The 18242-nt window shown below is 43.9% G+C and overlaps 1 protein-coding gene across 2 annotated transcripts in view; it reads left to right on the plus strand.

The window, feature by feature from the left end:
* The window catches only part of MAP1B (microtubule associated protein 1B), a 94541-nt gene extending 77297 nt beyond the window's left edge, over window positions 1-17244 (plus strand). For both annotated transcript variants that reach the window (XM_027604696.2, XM_027604698.2), the window contains 3 exons: window positions 1849-8356; window positions 11309-11547; window positions 12759-17244. In XM_027604696.2, the coding sequence (XP_027460497.1) occupies window positions 1849-8356; window positions 11309-11547; window positions 12759-12914 (6903 nt within the window). In that variant the 3' untranslated portion in view covers window positions 12915-17244. The remainder of the gene's footprint in view (window positions 1-1848; window positions 8357-11308; window positions 11548-12758) is intronic.
* Window positions 17245-18242: the final 998 nt, after the last annotated feature.

An 18242-nucleotide genomic window follows, 5' to 3' on the forward strand; every position in this document is an offset into this window, starting at 1 on the left:
CTGAAATTCTTCTTCTTCTTTTTTTTTAACCTTCTCCTTGAACTTGATGATTCAATCCCCTCTACACACAGCTGGCTCATACCCTTAGCTGCCACAGCCCTCAGGGTGGAATTTTAAAAATTGAAATGAACTAAACTTAATTTTGAAATTTCACTTATATTAAAGACTCAGCATTTTGCGTTTTCCTAGATTTCTCCTCTAAAATGTATTATAAAGCATGAAGAGTGTGTATGTACTTGGTGTGAAAATGAGGATGGAGAGAGCCCTAATTGTGCTACAGTAATGGTGATGAGGGCCTATGCTAATTGTTGGACAACAGACCCTATTTGGTGCTCATGTTTGCTTTGGTCAGCAGACAATTTGAGCAGAGGCTGCCCCCGATGTGCTTTTTCAGTTTTCTTACCTTCTAAAATGGTTGATTCTTCTCCTTTTCATAGGAAATTGTTAAGTCTGAGGAAAACGGCAAAGTCAAAGACTTATTATTTTGCTATTTTGTGACCCTTTACACAAAATGTAGGATAAGTACACTTAACAAAAGTGGAGATGTTACTACAATCTAATGTAGGAAAATCCATCTATACATTACCCATCTACACCACACACACCAGTTACCTCGGAATGTCAGTGTCTAGGAGGTTGGTGTGAGACAGAGGAAACCATTCTAATACTGGAAGGTGAGAGTTCATCCCTAGGCTCAGGGATGCCTAGGCCAAGTGAAGTCTTTGCTTTCCCTTTCATCATTAACCATCAAAGACACAGAGCTCTTTCCCCTTGAAACTCTGGGCTGATTTATGAGCTTTGCTGCAACTGATAGAAGACTGGAGTTGATGACACGATTCTCCCTCACTGCTTACTAAGCCGGCCATGAAACATATGGCCATAATTTGGAGTGAGAAAGAAAACAGCACTTTCATTAAACACTGGTCTCTGTTTTGGTCACGATTTGCTCTTCTGCATTCCCATCCTATGCACTGAAAAAGTTTGGAGCCAAATTTGATCTTAGCCACTCACACCCAGGTTGCCATGAGAAAAGCAGGAGTTATGAGAAAATAGAATGTCTCACCTTGGATTTAAACATGAGCCAATGGGGGACAAATCTGGCCACTTGCTCATATAATTAATTATCCATTTGCTTTAATCATCATGACTTTAATCAGAGTATTTGTATTTGCAGAGAATCCACTGGATGAGCCACTCATGTTTTAAAGATACCGGAACCAGTAATTTTTTGTAGTGATATACAATCTAGGACTTCCTGTCTCCAAGGGAAAGAAAAACACATCAAACTTTTTTCTTTGGTATTAACCAAATTCTAAAAGTAGTCAACAACTGGAGCACTAAATCTAAACTCCTTTAGTGTGTCAGGCCTTTTTGCCAAGCTCAGTGGAGTAAAGGAAAACATTTTATGTAAGTGGTGAAATGACTCACATAGGCTTCCTCTGTGATTGTGTAAAGGGCATTCATGCACAGCAGGCACCCAGGGGTGATATCCAAAGTGCTTCATAACTACTGTGGCACAGGCACTCATCATTCAGATGGTCACCGGGCCTAGAACCGGAGTAGAGGTCTGGAGGTCCCCTGCTGGGCAAGAACAAAGGCTGGAGGGTCCCAGGGGAGGTGCTCATGGTGGGGAGGGGTGGCTGAGGTAGAACGGAGTAGTAGGAGGGGTCGGGACAGAGGCTGTTCACCCACCAGAATGGAAATATTTCTGCCTTTACCCAACTAGCATCTCTGAAATCAGCCCTTTGTGCACCCAATGATCCTGTAATGCATGGAGATGATGGATCAGTGATGACAGTCACTTAAACCTTTTCTTTCTTCCTTTATTATTATTTTTTTAACTCCTAGATTGGGGAATTACTGAGTACCACCCATCCTGCCAACAAAGCCAGCTTAACCCTGTTCTGTCCTGAAGAAGGGGACTGGAAGAACTCCAATCTCGACAGACACAATCTCCAAGACTTCATCAATATTAAACTCAACTCAGCTTCTATATTGCCAGAAATGGAAGGACTTTCCGAGTTTACCGAGTATCTCTCAGAATCAGTGGAAGTCCCATCTCCCTTTGATATCTTAGAACCTCCCACATCGGGCGGATTCCTAAAGCTCTCCAAGCCTTGTTGTTACATTTTTCCAGGAGGGAGGGGCGATTCTGCATTGTTTGCCGTGAATGGATTCAATATGCTCATCAACGGAGGATCAGAAAGGAAATCCTGCTTCTGGAAGCTCATCCGACACTTGGACCGAGTGGACTCCATCCTACTCACCCACATTGGGGATGACAATTTGCCTGGAATAAACAGCATGCTACAGCGGAAAATTGCAGAGCTCGAGGAAGAACAGTCCCAGGGCTCCACCACAAATAGTGACTGGATGAAAAACCTCATCTCCCCTGACTTAGGAGTTGTATTTCTCAATGTCCCTGAAAATCTGAAAAATCCAGAGCCAAACATCAAGATGAAGAGAAGCATAGAAGAAGCTTGTTTCACTCTCCAGTACCTAAATAAATTGTCCATGAAGCCAGAACCTCTTTTCAGAAGTGTAGGCAATACCATTGATCCTGTCATTCTTTTCCAAAAAATGGGAGTTGGTAAACTTGAGATGTATGTCCTTAACCCAGTCAAGAGCAGCAAGGAAATGCAGTATTTCATGCAGCAGTGGACTGGCACCAACAAAGACAAGGCTGAACTAATCCTGCCTAACGGTCAAGAAATAGATATCCCAATTTCCTACTTAACTTCAGTCTCCTCTTTGATCGTGTGGCATCCAGCAAACCCTGCAGAGAAAATCATCCGGGTCCTGTTTCCTGGCAATAGCACCCAATACAATATCCTGGAAGGACTGGAAAAGCTCAAACATTTAGACTTTCTGAAACAGCCGCTGGCCACCCAGAAGGACCTAACTGGCCAGGGGGTGACTCCAGCTGTGAAACAAGTAAAACTGAAACAGAGAGCCGATAGCCGAGAAAGTCTGAAGCCAGCCGCAAAGCCACTTCCTAGCAAATCTGTCCGAAAGGAGTCTAAGGAAGAGACCCCCGATGTTGCAAAAGCTAATCATGTGGAAAAGGCACCCAAAGTTGAAAGCAAAGAAAAGGTGACAGTGAAAAAAGACAAGCCCGTAAAAACAGAGACCAAACCTCTAGTGACCGAAAAGGAGGTCCCCAGCAAAGAAGAGCTGACTCCCGTGAAAGCCGAGGTGGCTGAAAAGCCTGCCACAGATGTCAAACCCAAAGTTGCCAAGGAGAAGACAGTGAAAAAGGAAACAAAGGCAAAATCTGAAGAGAAGAAAGAGGAGAAGGAGAAGCCAAAGAAAGAAGTGGCTAAAAAGGAGGACAAAACACCTGTCAAGAAGGAAGAAAAACCCAAAAAGGAAGAGGTGAAAAAGGAAGTGAAAAAAGAAATCAAGAAAGAAGAGAAAAAAGAACCCAAGAAAGAGGTTAAGAAAGAAACCCCACTAAAGGAAGCCAAGAAGGAGGTGAAGAAGGAAGAGAAGAAGGAAATTAAAAAGGAAGAAAAGGAACCCAAAAAAGAAATTAAGAAACTTCCTAAAGACACAAAGAAATCATCTACTCCTCTATCTGAAGCCAAAAAACCAGCTGCATTAAAACCAAAAGTACCCAAGAAGGAAGAGGCAGTTAAAAAAGATTCTGTTGCTGCTGGGAAGCCAAAGGAGAAGGGGAAGATTAAAGTCGTTAAGAAGGAAGGCAAGACACCGGAGGCTGCGGCCGCAGCCATTGGCTCTGTGGCCGCGGCCGCGGCTGTGATGGCCGCAGCTGGAATAGCAAGCGCCGGCCCTGCCAAAGAACTCGAGGCCGAGAGGTCCCTTATGTCATCCCCTGAGGATCTGACCAAGGACTTTGAAGAGTTAAAAGCCGAAGAGGTCGATGTGGCAAAAGACATGAAGCCTCAGCTGGAGCTGATCGAAGATGAGGAGAAACTGAAGGAAACAGAACCAGTCGAAGCCTATGTCATCCAGAAAGAGACAGAAGTCATCAAAGGTCCTGCTGAGTCTCCCGATGAGGGAATCACCACCACTGAAGGGGAGGGCGAATGTGAACAAACGCCCGAGGAGCTGGAGCCAGTCGAGAAGCAGGGAGTGGACGACATTGAAAAATATGAAGACGAAGGAGCCGGTTTTGAAGAATCCTCAGAGACTGGAGACTATGAGGAGAAGGCAGAAACTGAGGAGGCCGAGGAGCCGGAAGAGGACGTTGAAGAAAATGTGTGTGTGAGCACCTCCAAGCACAGCCTCGTGGAGGAAGAGGAAAGTGCCAAGGCTGAGGCAGATGTGCATATCAAGAAGAGGGGGTCTCTGGCCAGTGGAGATGACAGAGCAGAAGAAGACATGGATGAGGCAGTGGAGAAAGGAGAAGCTGAACTATCTGAGGAGGAGGGTGATGAAGAGGACAGAGCCGAGGATGCCAGAGAGGAAGAATATGAGCCCGAAAAAGCTGAAGCTGAAGATTACGTGATGGCCGTGGTTGACAAGGCTGCGGAGGCTAGCGGTGTCGAGGATCAGTATGGATTCCTTACCACAGCCATCAAGCAACCAGGAGCCCAGTCTCCTGCCCGAGAACCTGCATCTTCAATTCATGATGAGACTTTACCTGGAGGCTCAGAGAGTGAGGCCACCGCTTCTGATGAGGAGAATCGAGAAGACCAGCCTGAAGAATTCACTGCCACCTCTGGCTACACTCAGTCTACCATTGAGATATCCAGCGAGCCCACCCCAATGGATGAGATGTCTACTCCTCGCGATGTGATGAGTGATGAGATCAACAATGAAGAGACAGAGTCCCCATCTCAAGAATTTGTAAACATCACCAAATACGAGTCTACACTGTATTCGCAGGAATACTGCAAACCTGCTGTTACGTCACTCAATGGATTATCTGATGGATCAAAAACAGATGCCACAGATGGGAAGGACTACAATGCGTCAGCCTCCACCATCTCACCACCGTCATCCATGGAGGAAGACAAATTTAGCAAATCTGCTCTGCGTGATGCTTACTGCTCCGAAGAGAAAGACCTGAAAGCCAGTGCCACACTGACGATCAAAGACACCATCTCAGCAGTTTCTGATGAAAAACTTAGTCCACCCAAGAGCCCATCCCTGAGCCCATCTCCTCCATCACCCATAGAAAAGACCCCCCTGGGTGAACGCAGTGTGAACTTTTCTCTGACGCCCAATGAGATTCAAGTCTCAGCAGAGGCAGAAGCAGCCCCAGTGTCTCCTGAGGTGACCCAAGAAGTAGTTGAAGAACGTTGTGCTAGTCCTGAGGATAAGACCCTGGAAGTCGTGTCTCCATCTCAGTCTGTAACTGGCAGCGCTGGCCACACACCTTACTACCAGTCTCCCACTGAAGAGAAATCTAGTCACCTCCCCACAGAAGTAATTGAAAAACCACCAGCAGTTCCCGTGAGTTTTGAATTCAGTGATGCCAAAGATGAGAATGAAAGGGCTTCCATAAGCCCCATGGATGAACCTGTGCCTGACTCGGAATCTCCTATTGAAAAAGTTTTGTCTCCTTTACGGAGCCCTCCCCTAATTGGATCCGAGTCTGCATATGAAGGTTTTCTAAGTGCTGACGACAAGGCTGCTGATAGAGGTGCTGAAAGCCCCTTTGAAGGAAAGAATGGAAGACACGGCTTTCCAGACGAAATAAGTCCAGTTTCTGACATAACTTCTGCTGGTCTTTTCCAAGACAAAGAGGAAGGGAAGAGCACAGACTTTATACCAATAAAGGAAGACTTTGGTCAAGAAAAGAAAACTGACGATGTCGAAGCCATGAGTTCTCAATCTGGACTGGCTTTAGATGAGAGGAAGTTAGGAGGAGATGTTTCTCCTACACAAATAGATGTCAGTCAGTTTGGATCTTTTAAGGAAGACACTAAGATGTCCATTTCTGAAGGCACTGTCTCAGACAAGTCGGCTACTCCTGTTGATGAGGGTGTAGCAGAAGACACATACTCTCATATGGAGGGTGTGGCCTCAGTATCCACAGCTTCCGTGGCTACAAGCTCATTTCCAGAGCCAACAACAGATGACGTGTCTCCTTCTCTGCACGCCGAAGTTGGCTCCCCACATTCCACAGAAGTAGATGATTCCCTTTCAGTGTCTGTTGTGCAAACGCCTACTACTTTCCAGGAAACAGAAATGTCTCCATCTAAAGAAGAATGTCCAAGACCAATGTCAATTTCTCCACCAGATTTCTCCCCTAAAACAGCCAAATCCAGGACACCAGTCCAAGATCATAGATCAGAACAGTCCTCAATGTCTATTGAATTTGGCCAAGAATCCCCTGAGCATTCCCTTGCTATGGACTTTAGTCGACAGTCTCCAGATCACCCTACGGTGGGTGCAAGTATGCTTCACATCACTGAAAATGGGCCCACTGAAGTGGATTACAGTCCTTCTGACATGCAGGACTCTAGTTTATCACATAAGATACCACCAATGGAGGAGCCGTCCTACACCCAAGATAATGATCTTTCTGAGCTCATCTCAGTGTCTCAGGTTGAGGCCTCCCCATCCACCTCTTCAGCACATACTCCCTCTCAGATAGCGTCTCCTCTCCAAGAAGACACCCTATCTGACGTCGTTCCTCCCAGAGATATATCCTTATATGCCTCACTCACCTCAGAAAAAGTGCAAAGTCTAGAAGGAGAGAAGCTCTCACCAAAATCTGATATTTCTCCACTCACCCCAAGAGAGTCCTCTCCTTTATATTCACCTAGCTTTTCAGATTCTACCTCGGCCGTCAAAGAGGACATAGCAGTTTGCCACGCTTCCTCCCCTCCATCGATGGATGCAGCACCTGCAGAGCCCTATGGCTTCCGTGCCTCGATGTTATTTGATACGATGCAACACCAGCTGGCCTTGAACAGAGATTTGATCTCATCTGGTGTGGAGAAGGACAGTGGAGGGAAGACGCCTGGTGACTTCAGCTATGCTTATCAAAAGCCTGAGAAAACAACCATGTCCCCAGATGAAGAAGGTTACGACTATGAGTCTTATGAGAAAACCACCCAGCCCCCAGATGTGAGTGGCTATTACTATGAGAAGACAGAGAGAACCACAAAATCCCCGTGTGACAGCAGCTACTCTTATGACACCATTGAGAAAACCACCAAGACCCCTGAAGATGGTGGCTATGCCTATGAAATTGCTGAGAAGACCACCCGGACCCCTGAAGAGGGGGAGTACAGCTACGAGACAAGTGAGAAGACGATGCGGTCCCCTGAAGGGAGCGGTTACAGCTATGAAAAGACTGAGACGTCTAGAAGGCTCCTGGATGACATCAGCAATGGCTATGATGACTCTGAAGATGGCGGCCACACACTTGGGGATTCTAGCTACTCTTACAAGACCACTGAGAAAATTGCCAGTTTCCCTGAGTCCGGAAGTTTCTCCTATGAGACATCTACAACAGCTACCCGAGCCCCTGATGCTTCCACGTACTGTTATGAGACGGCAGAGAAAATTACCAGAACCCCCCAAGCATCTATGTATTCCTATGAGACTTCAGACCAGTGCTACGCTGCAGAAAAGAAGTCCCCCTCAGAGGCTCGCCAGGATGTGGACTTATGCCTTGTGTCCTCCTGTGAATACAAGCATCCCAAGACGGAACTTTCGCCCTCCTTCATTAATCCCAATCCTCTTGAGTGGTTTGCCAGCGAAGAGCCAACTGAAGAATCTGAGAAGCCCCTTACCCAAGCGGGGGGAGCCCCGCCACCTCCAGGAGGAAAGCCACAGGGGCGACAATGTGATGAAACCCCTCCCACCTCAGTCAGCGAGTCAGCTCCGTCCCAGACAGATTCTGATGTCCCCCCGGAGACCGAAGAGTGCCCTTCCATCACAGCTGATGCAAATATCGACTCTGAAGATGAATCAGAAACCATCCCCACAGACAAAACCGTCACATACAAACACATGGACCCACCTCCAGCTCCCATGCAGGACCGCAGCCCTTCTCCACGCCACCCTGACGTGTCCATGATGGACCCGGAGGCCTTGGCCATTGAGCAGAACCTGGGCAAAGCTCTGAAGAAAGACCTGAAAGAGAAGACCAAAACCAAAAAGCCAGGTACAAAGACCAAATCGTCATCACCTGTCAAAAAGGGTGATGGGAAGTCGAAGCCCTCTGCAGCTTCACCAAAACCAGCGGGCTTGAAAGAATCCTCAGATAAGGTGTCCAGAGTGGCTTCTCCTAAGAAGAAGGAATCTGTGGAAAAAGCAACAAAAACCACTACCACTCCTGAGGTCAAAGCTGCACGTGGGGAAGAGAAAGACAAGGACACCAAGAATGCCGCCAACGCTTCCACATCCAAATCGGTAAAGACGGCAGCTGCAGGTAGGTGGAAGGTGCCGGCACCCTGATACAGGTCACAACTGTTCCACTGTGACTGGAGCCTTTGAATGTCCATGTGGCTTGGTACTGGGAAGATGAGAGAATACAACAGTCCCTTCCCTTTTACTAGTCTCTTCTGCCGAGAGGTGTGGGTGTTAGTCCCGTGTGGCCGCAGGCTTGAGGGTGGTGCAGCACATTGCCCAGAGCAGCTCTGGTTCACCAGCTCTGATCTCCTGGGTTCGCTCCCTTCGGCCACACAGCAACCACAGCCTTGTTCTAAATCTTGAGAACTAGGGATGTGTGTTTCAAGCTCCCCTGGAAGACTGTGTTGGCATTGGCTTCAGTCACACTTGGCCTCAGAATCGAGCTAAGGTGACACAGGCCGGGAGCTCCCAAAGGCTTCGGGAGCACTGGAGTGCCAAGCCAAGCCTAGCGTGACCAGTGTAGGCCCAAGATTTAGATTCAATTCTTTTATGAAAAAATGTTTAAGTAAAATTATAACATTTTTCAAATTTAAAGTTATAACATTTAAAATTAAAAATTAGAAAAATTTTGAATTAAAAAAAATCGCCAGTCTAGAGTGACATGCACATTAAAGGCAGTGCTCTGCTTTCTTATTGGCCAATGAATATCATAATTTCAGTTGACCAGTACCCAGTACAAATTGAGAGAAAAACATCGAAGGCTCTTCTTATCCCCCTCTTTTGCCACGGTCTCACTAACAGAGAGTCAGGATTCTATTCCAAGTTGAAATTCAGTTGGTAGAAGGAGGTATCTCTGACTTCTGATCATTTCTGTTTTGGTCCCAATTCCCTTATTCAATTCCCTTATTCAATTCCCAAAAACCCAGCAATAACCTGGGTTTTTGATGGAACAGGTCTCTGATCGCCCACCTTCATTTCTTTGCTTCAAACCAATCATAGGGATTTGCATTAATACATTTTATTTGCTTTAAGTAGTTATTCAGGGATTTCAGACCTGAATTCACAAAGTAATATAAATTGACCCAAACGTGTAAAGCAAAAAGTAATTTAAATAACATTTCCTCGTTTATTAGGGAAAAATCTGGTAGATGAAACTTGGGCCTCTCAAGTTCTGTGCATTTTAGGAAGTATCACTTAGAGCTGCCAAGCTTTACTTTAAGCAGCATGGAGGATCAATTTCAAGCCCGAGTTCTCATCACATTTCCTCTTTGTACATGCATGCAGAAAACAAACTGGATTTGTTCATGCTTAGAACTAATGGAAAACCACCAGAAATTAACCTCTTGGTCTGAAAGAGTTGGCAGCTGGCCTGCACTTAGGAGAAAACATGACATCGTTTCAAACAGATAAAAACCAACTGAAACTCACTACCAAACTTGCCAGATATAGCCACTCTAGCCCACACAATGGGGTTTTTAAAACATTTTTTGTGCGTCGTTTAAAGAGATATTCTTAAGGCCAAGTAATAAATAAAGATGAGTTCATTTGAATTTACTTTGAAGATGCTTTTCCAGTAGATTTCTAAAACAACACAACTGCATTATTGATTTTTGTTTAAAAAACCTGGATTGATTCCTGTCAGTTCTCTCAGTTCGTTTAGTGTTGATGGTAGTGATTTAGCGCACAAGGGAAAATTGTGGACATTTTTAATTGTTAGAACTGTAGTTAATAAACTTACGCTATCAGAATTCTTTGGTACACCTAAGTATGGACATTTTGAGGGCTTTTAGCTCAGATTTATTAAAATGGCTGGTTATTCATTAAAATGAGTCAGTTTACCCAAATATCAGTTTGGCTGATTGTCTTCACTCCCCCACTCCTTCTAAAAGTAAAAGTGGACAATCGAAGGAATTCACTGGTGGTTTAACTCTGGGTTGACAGTCTTTAACTATCCTATGGAGAAAGGGAAGACGATTAAGTATGTAGGATCCAGCTGGTATTTTAAATGACTTTATAGCAGTGGTCTCAAACCAACCGCACATTAGCATTATTTGGGATGCTTTTGAAAGACGGTGGTGCCCAAGCCCTGTCCCAGCCCAGTGAAGCCAGACTCTGGGGTGTGGGGTCTGGGCATCAGTACTAGGCTTGCTAGGTGATGCTAATTATACAGCTAGGCTGAAGGACCACTGCCTTAGAATGCCAGTTCTGTTAATGTTCCAGAAAGTTTAAACCTTCTAGCCAGAACAAGTCAGAAAGCCATCTCATCAGAGAAGGTGCCAGGAAAGTTTGGGGTTAATCTGAATCTTGACTTTGCCTGGGCTTTCTAATTTAGACTGCCAGTGTTTCCCAGTCTGGTATGTCTTGACTGGCGAGAGAAAGCCTAGTCTTGCTGAACCTTCTTGTCAAAGTTTGGTAGCCAGCCTTGCCGAGGGAGACATGTCTCACTTTTCAGAGTACTGTGCTAGGACCGAATATAGTGTTTCATCAGTTTATGAACAACGCTGAGTTCTGGGGGCCTTGGAGATCATAGAAGGTTAAAATCTGAACCATTTACTAAGTCAGATGTTGGGGTATACTATTCAGCTGTGAGCAGAGTTGCTGTCACATGAGATCATAACGTGAATTACTAACATTGCTTAATTGTGGTTTGCCAAATGCAGAGGCTTCCTTTTGACTTTCAAAATCGGTTTCTTAGATCACTTTTCAACTTAGGATGCACACTAGCAGCTCTTTTAGGAGGAGTATTACTCTCTAGTTCCATCCTTTGGGAAGGCCTTGGAACTCTTTCTTTCTAAGGGGTTGTCCACAAAGGAGAATCATCCCATTCTTTGCTTCTCCTGTTGAGATGGTAAACCACCATGTTATGCTTTCTCCAGTTGCCCTTCACAAGAGAGAGAGAGAGAAATGCCCAAATGCTCCCTTTGCATATCCTGCAGGACCTTCTTGGGGATGAGTAGGAAAGGAGTACCGGACCAGTGAGTCTCTTCGCATTTCTGTGACCCTGGCTTTTCTCTTTGTTTGTTTACCGAAGGACCAGGAACCACCAAGCCTCCCAAGCCCTCAGCTGTGCCTCCAGGCCCCCCTGTGTATTTGGACCTGTGCTATATCCCCAATCACAGCAATAGTAAGAATGTTGATGTCGAATTTTTCAAGAGAGTGAGGTCATCCTATTACGTGGTGAGTGGGAATGACCCTGCTGCTGAGGAGCCCAGCCGGGCTGTCCTGGATGCCTTGTTGGAAGGGAAAGCCCAGTGGGGCAGCAACATGCAGGTAAGAGCCCCAGGACAGTGTCTGCACTGCACATGGAGCTATGTCCAGACGCCGAGGGAGGGAATCGTGTTTAAAGAGGCACCACTGTGATTGTGGATCTGCATAAGGTGCCCCATGGGTCTCTCCCACATGAAATATCCTGAGGACAAAGTGGATTTCACACACGGAAGACAGTCTAGAATATTATTCTTGGTACCACCACTACCACGGTCTGGGAGGAAAGCCACTTTACCATCCTAGGCATAATTCACTTGTCTACAAAATGGGCCCAATATTACTTGACCTTCCCTCTAATATACCAAGAATCAAAATGCTATTTCCATGTGAGGGCTACTCAAATTGTCTTTACTCCTTTGTGTTTCACAAATAGACCAAACCTAGGAATATGGCCATTTAGAAAATCACCTGGCCAGGTGAAATCCCACAGGAGGAGCATTACTGAAAATGGTCCCCAGCAGGACCCTCCCAGCTCACAAACATCACATTGTAACTGGCTATGAACCACCTCTCTTATTTTGGGGTGATCTTTGCTTATCTCAGGTTTACCTGTGGTTTTGCATAGTCACCTAGTAAACTGCGTTTGCATAACAATAAATACAATTATTTGCTAGGTAATCATATTAAATCTCATGAGAAACACCCAGTAGCCTCCTAATGAATATTAGATGGAATTTTTACCATACAAACTAGTACCCACCCAGCCAGCCAGCCAGCCACCCACCCACTCTACCATCCCAGCCACAGACACAAAGATAACAAATCTTTGTTCTCAGGATACAATTATTAGCTACACACAATTGAGCGGCAATGATAACTAAAGTTCCTTGGATTAAATACCCAGTATCTTTCATGCAAAATTGCCCAGGTCTGTGAAAGGAAATATAAGCAATCCCACCTTACCTGAAGCCCTTCTTAACACTGAGTATTTGAAAACTCGATGATGAATATAGAGGAACTAACTGACTGGTCATGAGCTGCTTTTGGTTCCAGTCTTTAACTCTCTCAGAAAAACTTAATTTTTTACAGCTCTATTTTGATTTCTGGAAAATGTATTAAATTGGAAAGTCCTTTGTATCTCTTGAGAAAAAATAGAAAATTTTCCTCTTTCCCCTTCTTCTTTTAATGGTCTGATTCATACCTTATTATTGCTTTATTTTTTTAATCAGATTTCTAGCTCTGCCCTTAACCAGCTACTTTCTGTCTCCCTGCAGGTAACCCTGATCCCTACTCATGACTCAGAAGTGATGAGGGAATGGTACCAAGAGACCCACGAGAAACAACAAGACCTCAACATCATGGTTTTAGCAAGCAGCAGCACAGTGGTTATGCAAGATGAATCCTTCCCTGCATGCAAGATTGAACTGTAAAAGCCAAGGCCAGCCACACCACAGGATTTGAACTTTATTTCCAGAAATTCTTCAATTTGAAACCACCTTTTCTAAAAAGTCAATTCGTCTAAATAAGTCACTGAACTGTTACCTGCCAAATGCTATACTGTGTCATGGTGATGCAAGTCACTAATATTTCTTAGTTTTTGCTGATTGCTAAGGGAAGTAACAGTATTCCCACAGTAGGGTTCAAGTTACTGCAAAATTACCTACCCCAGTTCATCTCTGCTGAACATTTGGAAACCATGCACTAGCAAACCCAACTGACTTCTGCTAGGTAGAGGCATTTGTCTTAGAGAGAGAGAGAGAGAGAGAGAGAGAAAGAGAGAGAGAGTGCACGCGCACAATGAGAGAGAACACAGGAGAGAGAGAATGAGAAAGGAAAAGAATGCAAGAGAAGGAGAGGTAATGGTAGAGAGTGCTGGTGAGATACCCAGAGAGAAAGAGACAGAGCAAGGTGGGGTAAGGAGGAGAGAATAACCAGCACTTAGGGGCTGCATTTTCTCAGGCAGTCTGTATTCTGTAGTCTACATAGGCCAAGTTTTCAATTTGTGTCAGTCTGAGTCATCAAAAAGGGTCTTCATTTTCTAAAGCAAGTTAGCTGGAAGGAAACAAAAAGAACAAAACTTGTTATGAGGGCATGTGAGATTTTCACGCCTTAATTAAGCTCCTTCAGTTTGAAGGCTGCACACTGACATGATGTAGTGAGCGCAGACTGGATGAGCGAGTGGTTTGAACCCCATTCCGAACTCTCAGACTCTTCAGACACACGAGTAGATTGATCTAAGGCATGCTCCCAGCATTTGTCCACCCAGTTAGTCCACTCGGAGTCACTTCACCTGCATGCGGAAACACCCAAGTCCATCCCAATTAACAAGCAAATACCAAAGCGGTTGGGAGTACACACGGTAGACAATTTGCCTTAGAAAGTGACTTGAATGTACAAAGATACTTGATGCACTTATTTTTTAATGAGACCGCAAGTTTATAAAACATCCGTGTAGGATTATAGATACTCCAGTTAAAGGAGCAAGTGTGTGCGCGTGTGGGAGGGGGTCCTAGAAGCTGATCTGATTGGTGCAGCGGTTTGATGCTGAGTCATGCGTGTTGAATACCACCTCAGTGCACCTGTGGCCCCTCAGCCGAACAAGTTGAGCCGATCATAAGCTTCTCTACTACTGCAAGTTCCAAGATCGAAATGGCTTCTATGATCAGAACTGGGAACACAGTGAATCTTATGGTGGAAGAGGTTCTCGGCAAGTGTACAGTATTTACCTTCCTTTGTCTTACGTTGGCTTTTTTTCTTTTTTCTTTTTAAATTTTCCATTACTTTCAGCATAATTATGGGAACAAGTGTACAGAAGAGTTTTTTTGTTTTTGTTTTTAGATATGTGAGAACTTTTCATAGATGAACTTTTTAACAAATGTTTTCATTTACAGGAAAATGCAAAGAAAATTTCAAGTGACAGTCTTTTTTTTTTTTTAAGTCTTTCATAAGACAAAATAATGTTTCTTGAAGTTCTGGTGAGATTGAAGTCTGATGTTGCAGTAATAATATTTATTAAAACCCATAACTACCAGGAATAGATGATACCTCCCACCCCTTGATTCCCCTAACATACAAATCTGAGTATGTGTTATTTGAGAGTGGGGCAGAATGGCACGGTAGGCTACTTTCCCAGGCCTTTGCAAGTGTATCACCCTGTGGTATTCTACATCCTTCTTTCAAGACCTTTAACCATGAGGTAAAAGAGCCAAGACAAGTTCAAAGAACCCTAGCAAAAATTTGCTTTGGGATTTTCTTTTCTGGAAAAAAAGGTAAAAGAAATAATTCATTGAGAGCAAATGAATTCCCATCTTCGACGATTCATCCATGTAGAGTTCAGAGATCATTTCCATCATTGTTGTCATTGAACTATGAACCTGGAAGCCAGATCATGATTAAAACTGACGTCAAGTTTCAAGTTGCAGACCAATGCACCCAGTGTTCAAATGTGGCAAACTTCTCAGTGACAACTGTGCTGTGCTCTGTCACGTTGTGTTTCCTGCAGACTCTTAAGATCTACGGAGTAGTGAACAATGACCTCATTTTATTTTATATGTTAGTTATTTATTTCAAAATTAACATTTTAGTTGATTTTTGTCTGGTAAGTGTATGTTTTGCACTGCTAACTATGAGGGTTTAAACAATGCTTCTTCAGGGTCCCTTCACGGAGGACCTATGCAGTCTACTTAATGCTGTGAATTACATTTTTCAAATGTTTTAATTTTTTAAAAAATTATTCTATTTTTTTTAGGCTTCTCTAGAAATGCTTTTATTTATTACCCCATTTCTTTAGAGTCCTTAAGAATGACACATTGCTAAAGGGTACAAAGAATTCACACAAAGTGGAAAACGCATTGTGACAAAAATGGATTCTATTGAGTATGAACTTACCTACTTCCAACTTATTTTATGAGACCACCCAAGATACTCATGATAACTGTTTACCGGTTGGTTGAGTTGGTTAGGTCCGTGTAATACATGGGAAGGGAAACTGATTTCGCCTTCTTGCCAAATCCAGACTCTGCTTGATTTTTCTTCGATAGAAGATGGAATTATTTTCCAGTTTCCCCAAATTAAATTTATTTAATGTGTGCATTATTTTGCGTTTTAAAAAAATACCAACGTTTTGGAGAATTATAGCCAGTCTTCAGTTACAGCCATTCTACCCTACTCCTTTTTTGCTTTTTCTTTGCTACGGGATTTAGTGGGAAAATACACAAAAGCTGTCCGTGGTCAGCTGGCTCTTCTTCCTACGCAACGTATCGGTACCTTTTTCCACCCATCGTTCTCAGTGATGACCGCAGGGCTTGAGTACACCAGGAAGGTCACGTTTGCGTTGCAGGTTGCTCCTGTCCTTCCAGACACCTCTCCTACCCGCGTGACTAACCTAATTCTGCTAGTGCCGTAAGTACACCGTTAGTTTAGTAACAGCCGTCACAATGTACCATGTACATTCACGGTGAGGGCTAGCGGCTGACACAGACTTCTAGGAGCTTTATTCGTACTGATTACTTAATCCAATTGTACAGATTGAATATTTGAGTGAAAGGAATTTACACTGTTTAAATGACGAGACTCCATCGAGAGGGCACTCATGATCACGAACTTTTGGTAGTATTCTTAAGCAAAATTCTACAGAGACTAAATGTTAAGAGATGATCCTCCACTTTCAATTTTAACGAATTCTATCCCCTTTCTCAAAACCCAACCCCCATGCATGCTTTCTCAGTCTTGTGGTGGGACTGGATACAATGACCCCTTCCCCCCAACACCATTTTCCATGGAGTTCAAAAAAAAAAAATTTTTTTTTTTTAAACCTTACATATCCTAGTGAATGGTTTCCCCAGTGTATATGAATGTTTTAAGTGTCTCCAATAGCTTATGCAGTTTAGGAGCTTCTCAATACTCATTTAATAAGATTCAATCATTTGCTAATGAAAATTCTACCACCTTCCATTTTCTTTCTATTACCAAATTTCAGCTCTCAGGAGCTGCTCTACAATTCTGAAATTGCTTTTCTTGCCTCTCTTTAGTCACCTGTCACAGGAGGTTCTTGCTCGGTAATGATATTGTGAGTTAGATTAATAACATTTTTTTTTTTTTTGTGCTTCAGATTTAGAAGAAAAGATTTATTTCCATTTGAAAGGAACTGTAAGCTTTTATCTTCTAACCAACTGAACAACACACCAAAAGCAGCCTAGGGATGAGCATTTCTTTGAAAGCAATTAGGTTACTCACCTGGTATTAAAACTATTGACTATTAAAAAAAAAAATCTGACTTTATTAATTTAAAAGGCAGCATCAAAAACTGAAAAGGAAGGGAAAAAAAATAAATAGCTTCTCTGCACTCGTTTGGAGCTCCCCAAGCAGGAGCCATCAAGATGAGGCATCAAGACCGGGCTGCCCTTTCGAGAACACCGTGCAGCCATCCTGAGTTGTGCTTACCTGCGCTGCATGCAGCCTTCTCTTTCCGGTCCTGGAAAGAAGTGGTCTTGAGCCCAGCTGAGAAGCACCTCCACTCCTCTCTCTTGTTCTGAATGGTGTTTGTGTCAGTCTGCAGCTGTGTATGGTATTATGTCTTATAATCCTGCATCACTTCTATCCTATCCAGTCATATCTAATGTAGAAAATTAGTTTTCAGTGAAAGTAATATGTAGTGCTTTTATGATATTTGTGTGCAATATCCCCTCTTCCATTGAGGATATTTGATGTAAAAGAAAAAACAACTCAGTTCCACAATAAAATACAAAAGTGGCAAAAGTTCATGTATGTGCTGTGCTGTCCTTTGTCTTGTGTGCTGAGTTGGGCTCATCAGGAGTTGGGATTTGCCACCCACAGTGGGGGGACACATTTCACCCACGAGGGCTGATTGTGTTCTTTTCAGTGGCTCCCTGGCTTTTGGCAAACTGCAGAGGGCCTTGTACTATTTTGGTAACTGCTACATTGTTATCTTTTCTTGCCCACCCCCGGAGTGTGTTGGGGTCTAAGGACAGAAACTGGGAGGTGAAGGAAACAGATAATTGCCATTATTGCTTAAAAAGAATACACAGACCGGGCGCCTGGGAGGCTCAGTTGGTTAAGCGACTGCCTTCGGCTCGGGTCATGATCCTGGAGTCCTGGAATCGAATCCCGCGTCGGGCTCCCTGCTCGGCGAGGAGCCTGCTTCTCCCTCTAACCCTCTCCCCTCTCATGTACTCTCTCTCTCTCATTCTCACTCTCTCAAATAAATAAATCTTAAAAAAAAAAAAAAAGAATACATAGACCAATGCAGATGGAAGATATTGGGAGGGTTTCTTATGTAAAGCAAAACACAGGTTTTAATCCTAGTTCTGCCACAGACGGCTGGCTGCCTGACCTCAGTCACTTTATCCATCCGAGGTTTCTTTACTTCCCTGTAAAATGAGAGGATTTGACAAGATGGTCAGACTGGGTGATCCCTCCCAAGACTGACTTTCTGGGGCTCTACAAAGCCATCATGTTCAGGAATTACATCTAATACCATATCTGCCTCTTGGTTTCTTGCTCAGTTACAGAATAAGCTTATATAACTATGGCTTTGACTGACACCCAAGAACTAAAAGCTGTTTTAGGGAAAGTGATTATAAATAACAGAGTATCTGAAAAAAGAAGGAATTTCTTCGTCATTCGAATGATTCTTGTACCTTCATGCTATACCCGGCAGTGAGTAATACTGTGGGGACTTATAAAGGCGAACAAAACATAAAGTGCTGCCCTAAACTGACTGGGGTGACAGGGGCTCC

Source organism: Zalophus californianus, chromosome 5, assembly GCF_009762305.2.
Source record: "Zalophus californianus isolate mZalCal1 chromosome 5, mZalCal1.pri.v2, whole genome shotgun sequence".
NCBI classification, from domain to species: Eukaryota; Metazoa; Chordata; class Mammalia; order Carnivora; family Otariidae; genus Zalophus; species Zalophus californianus.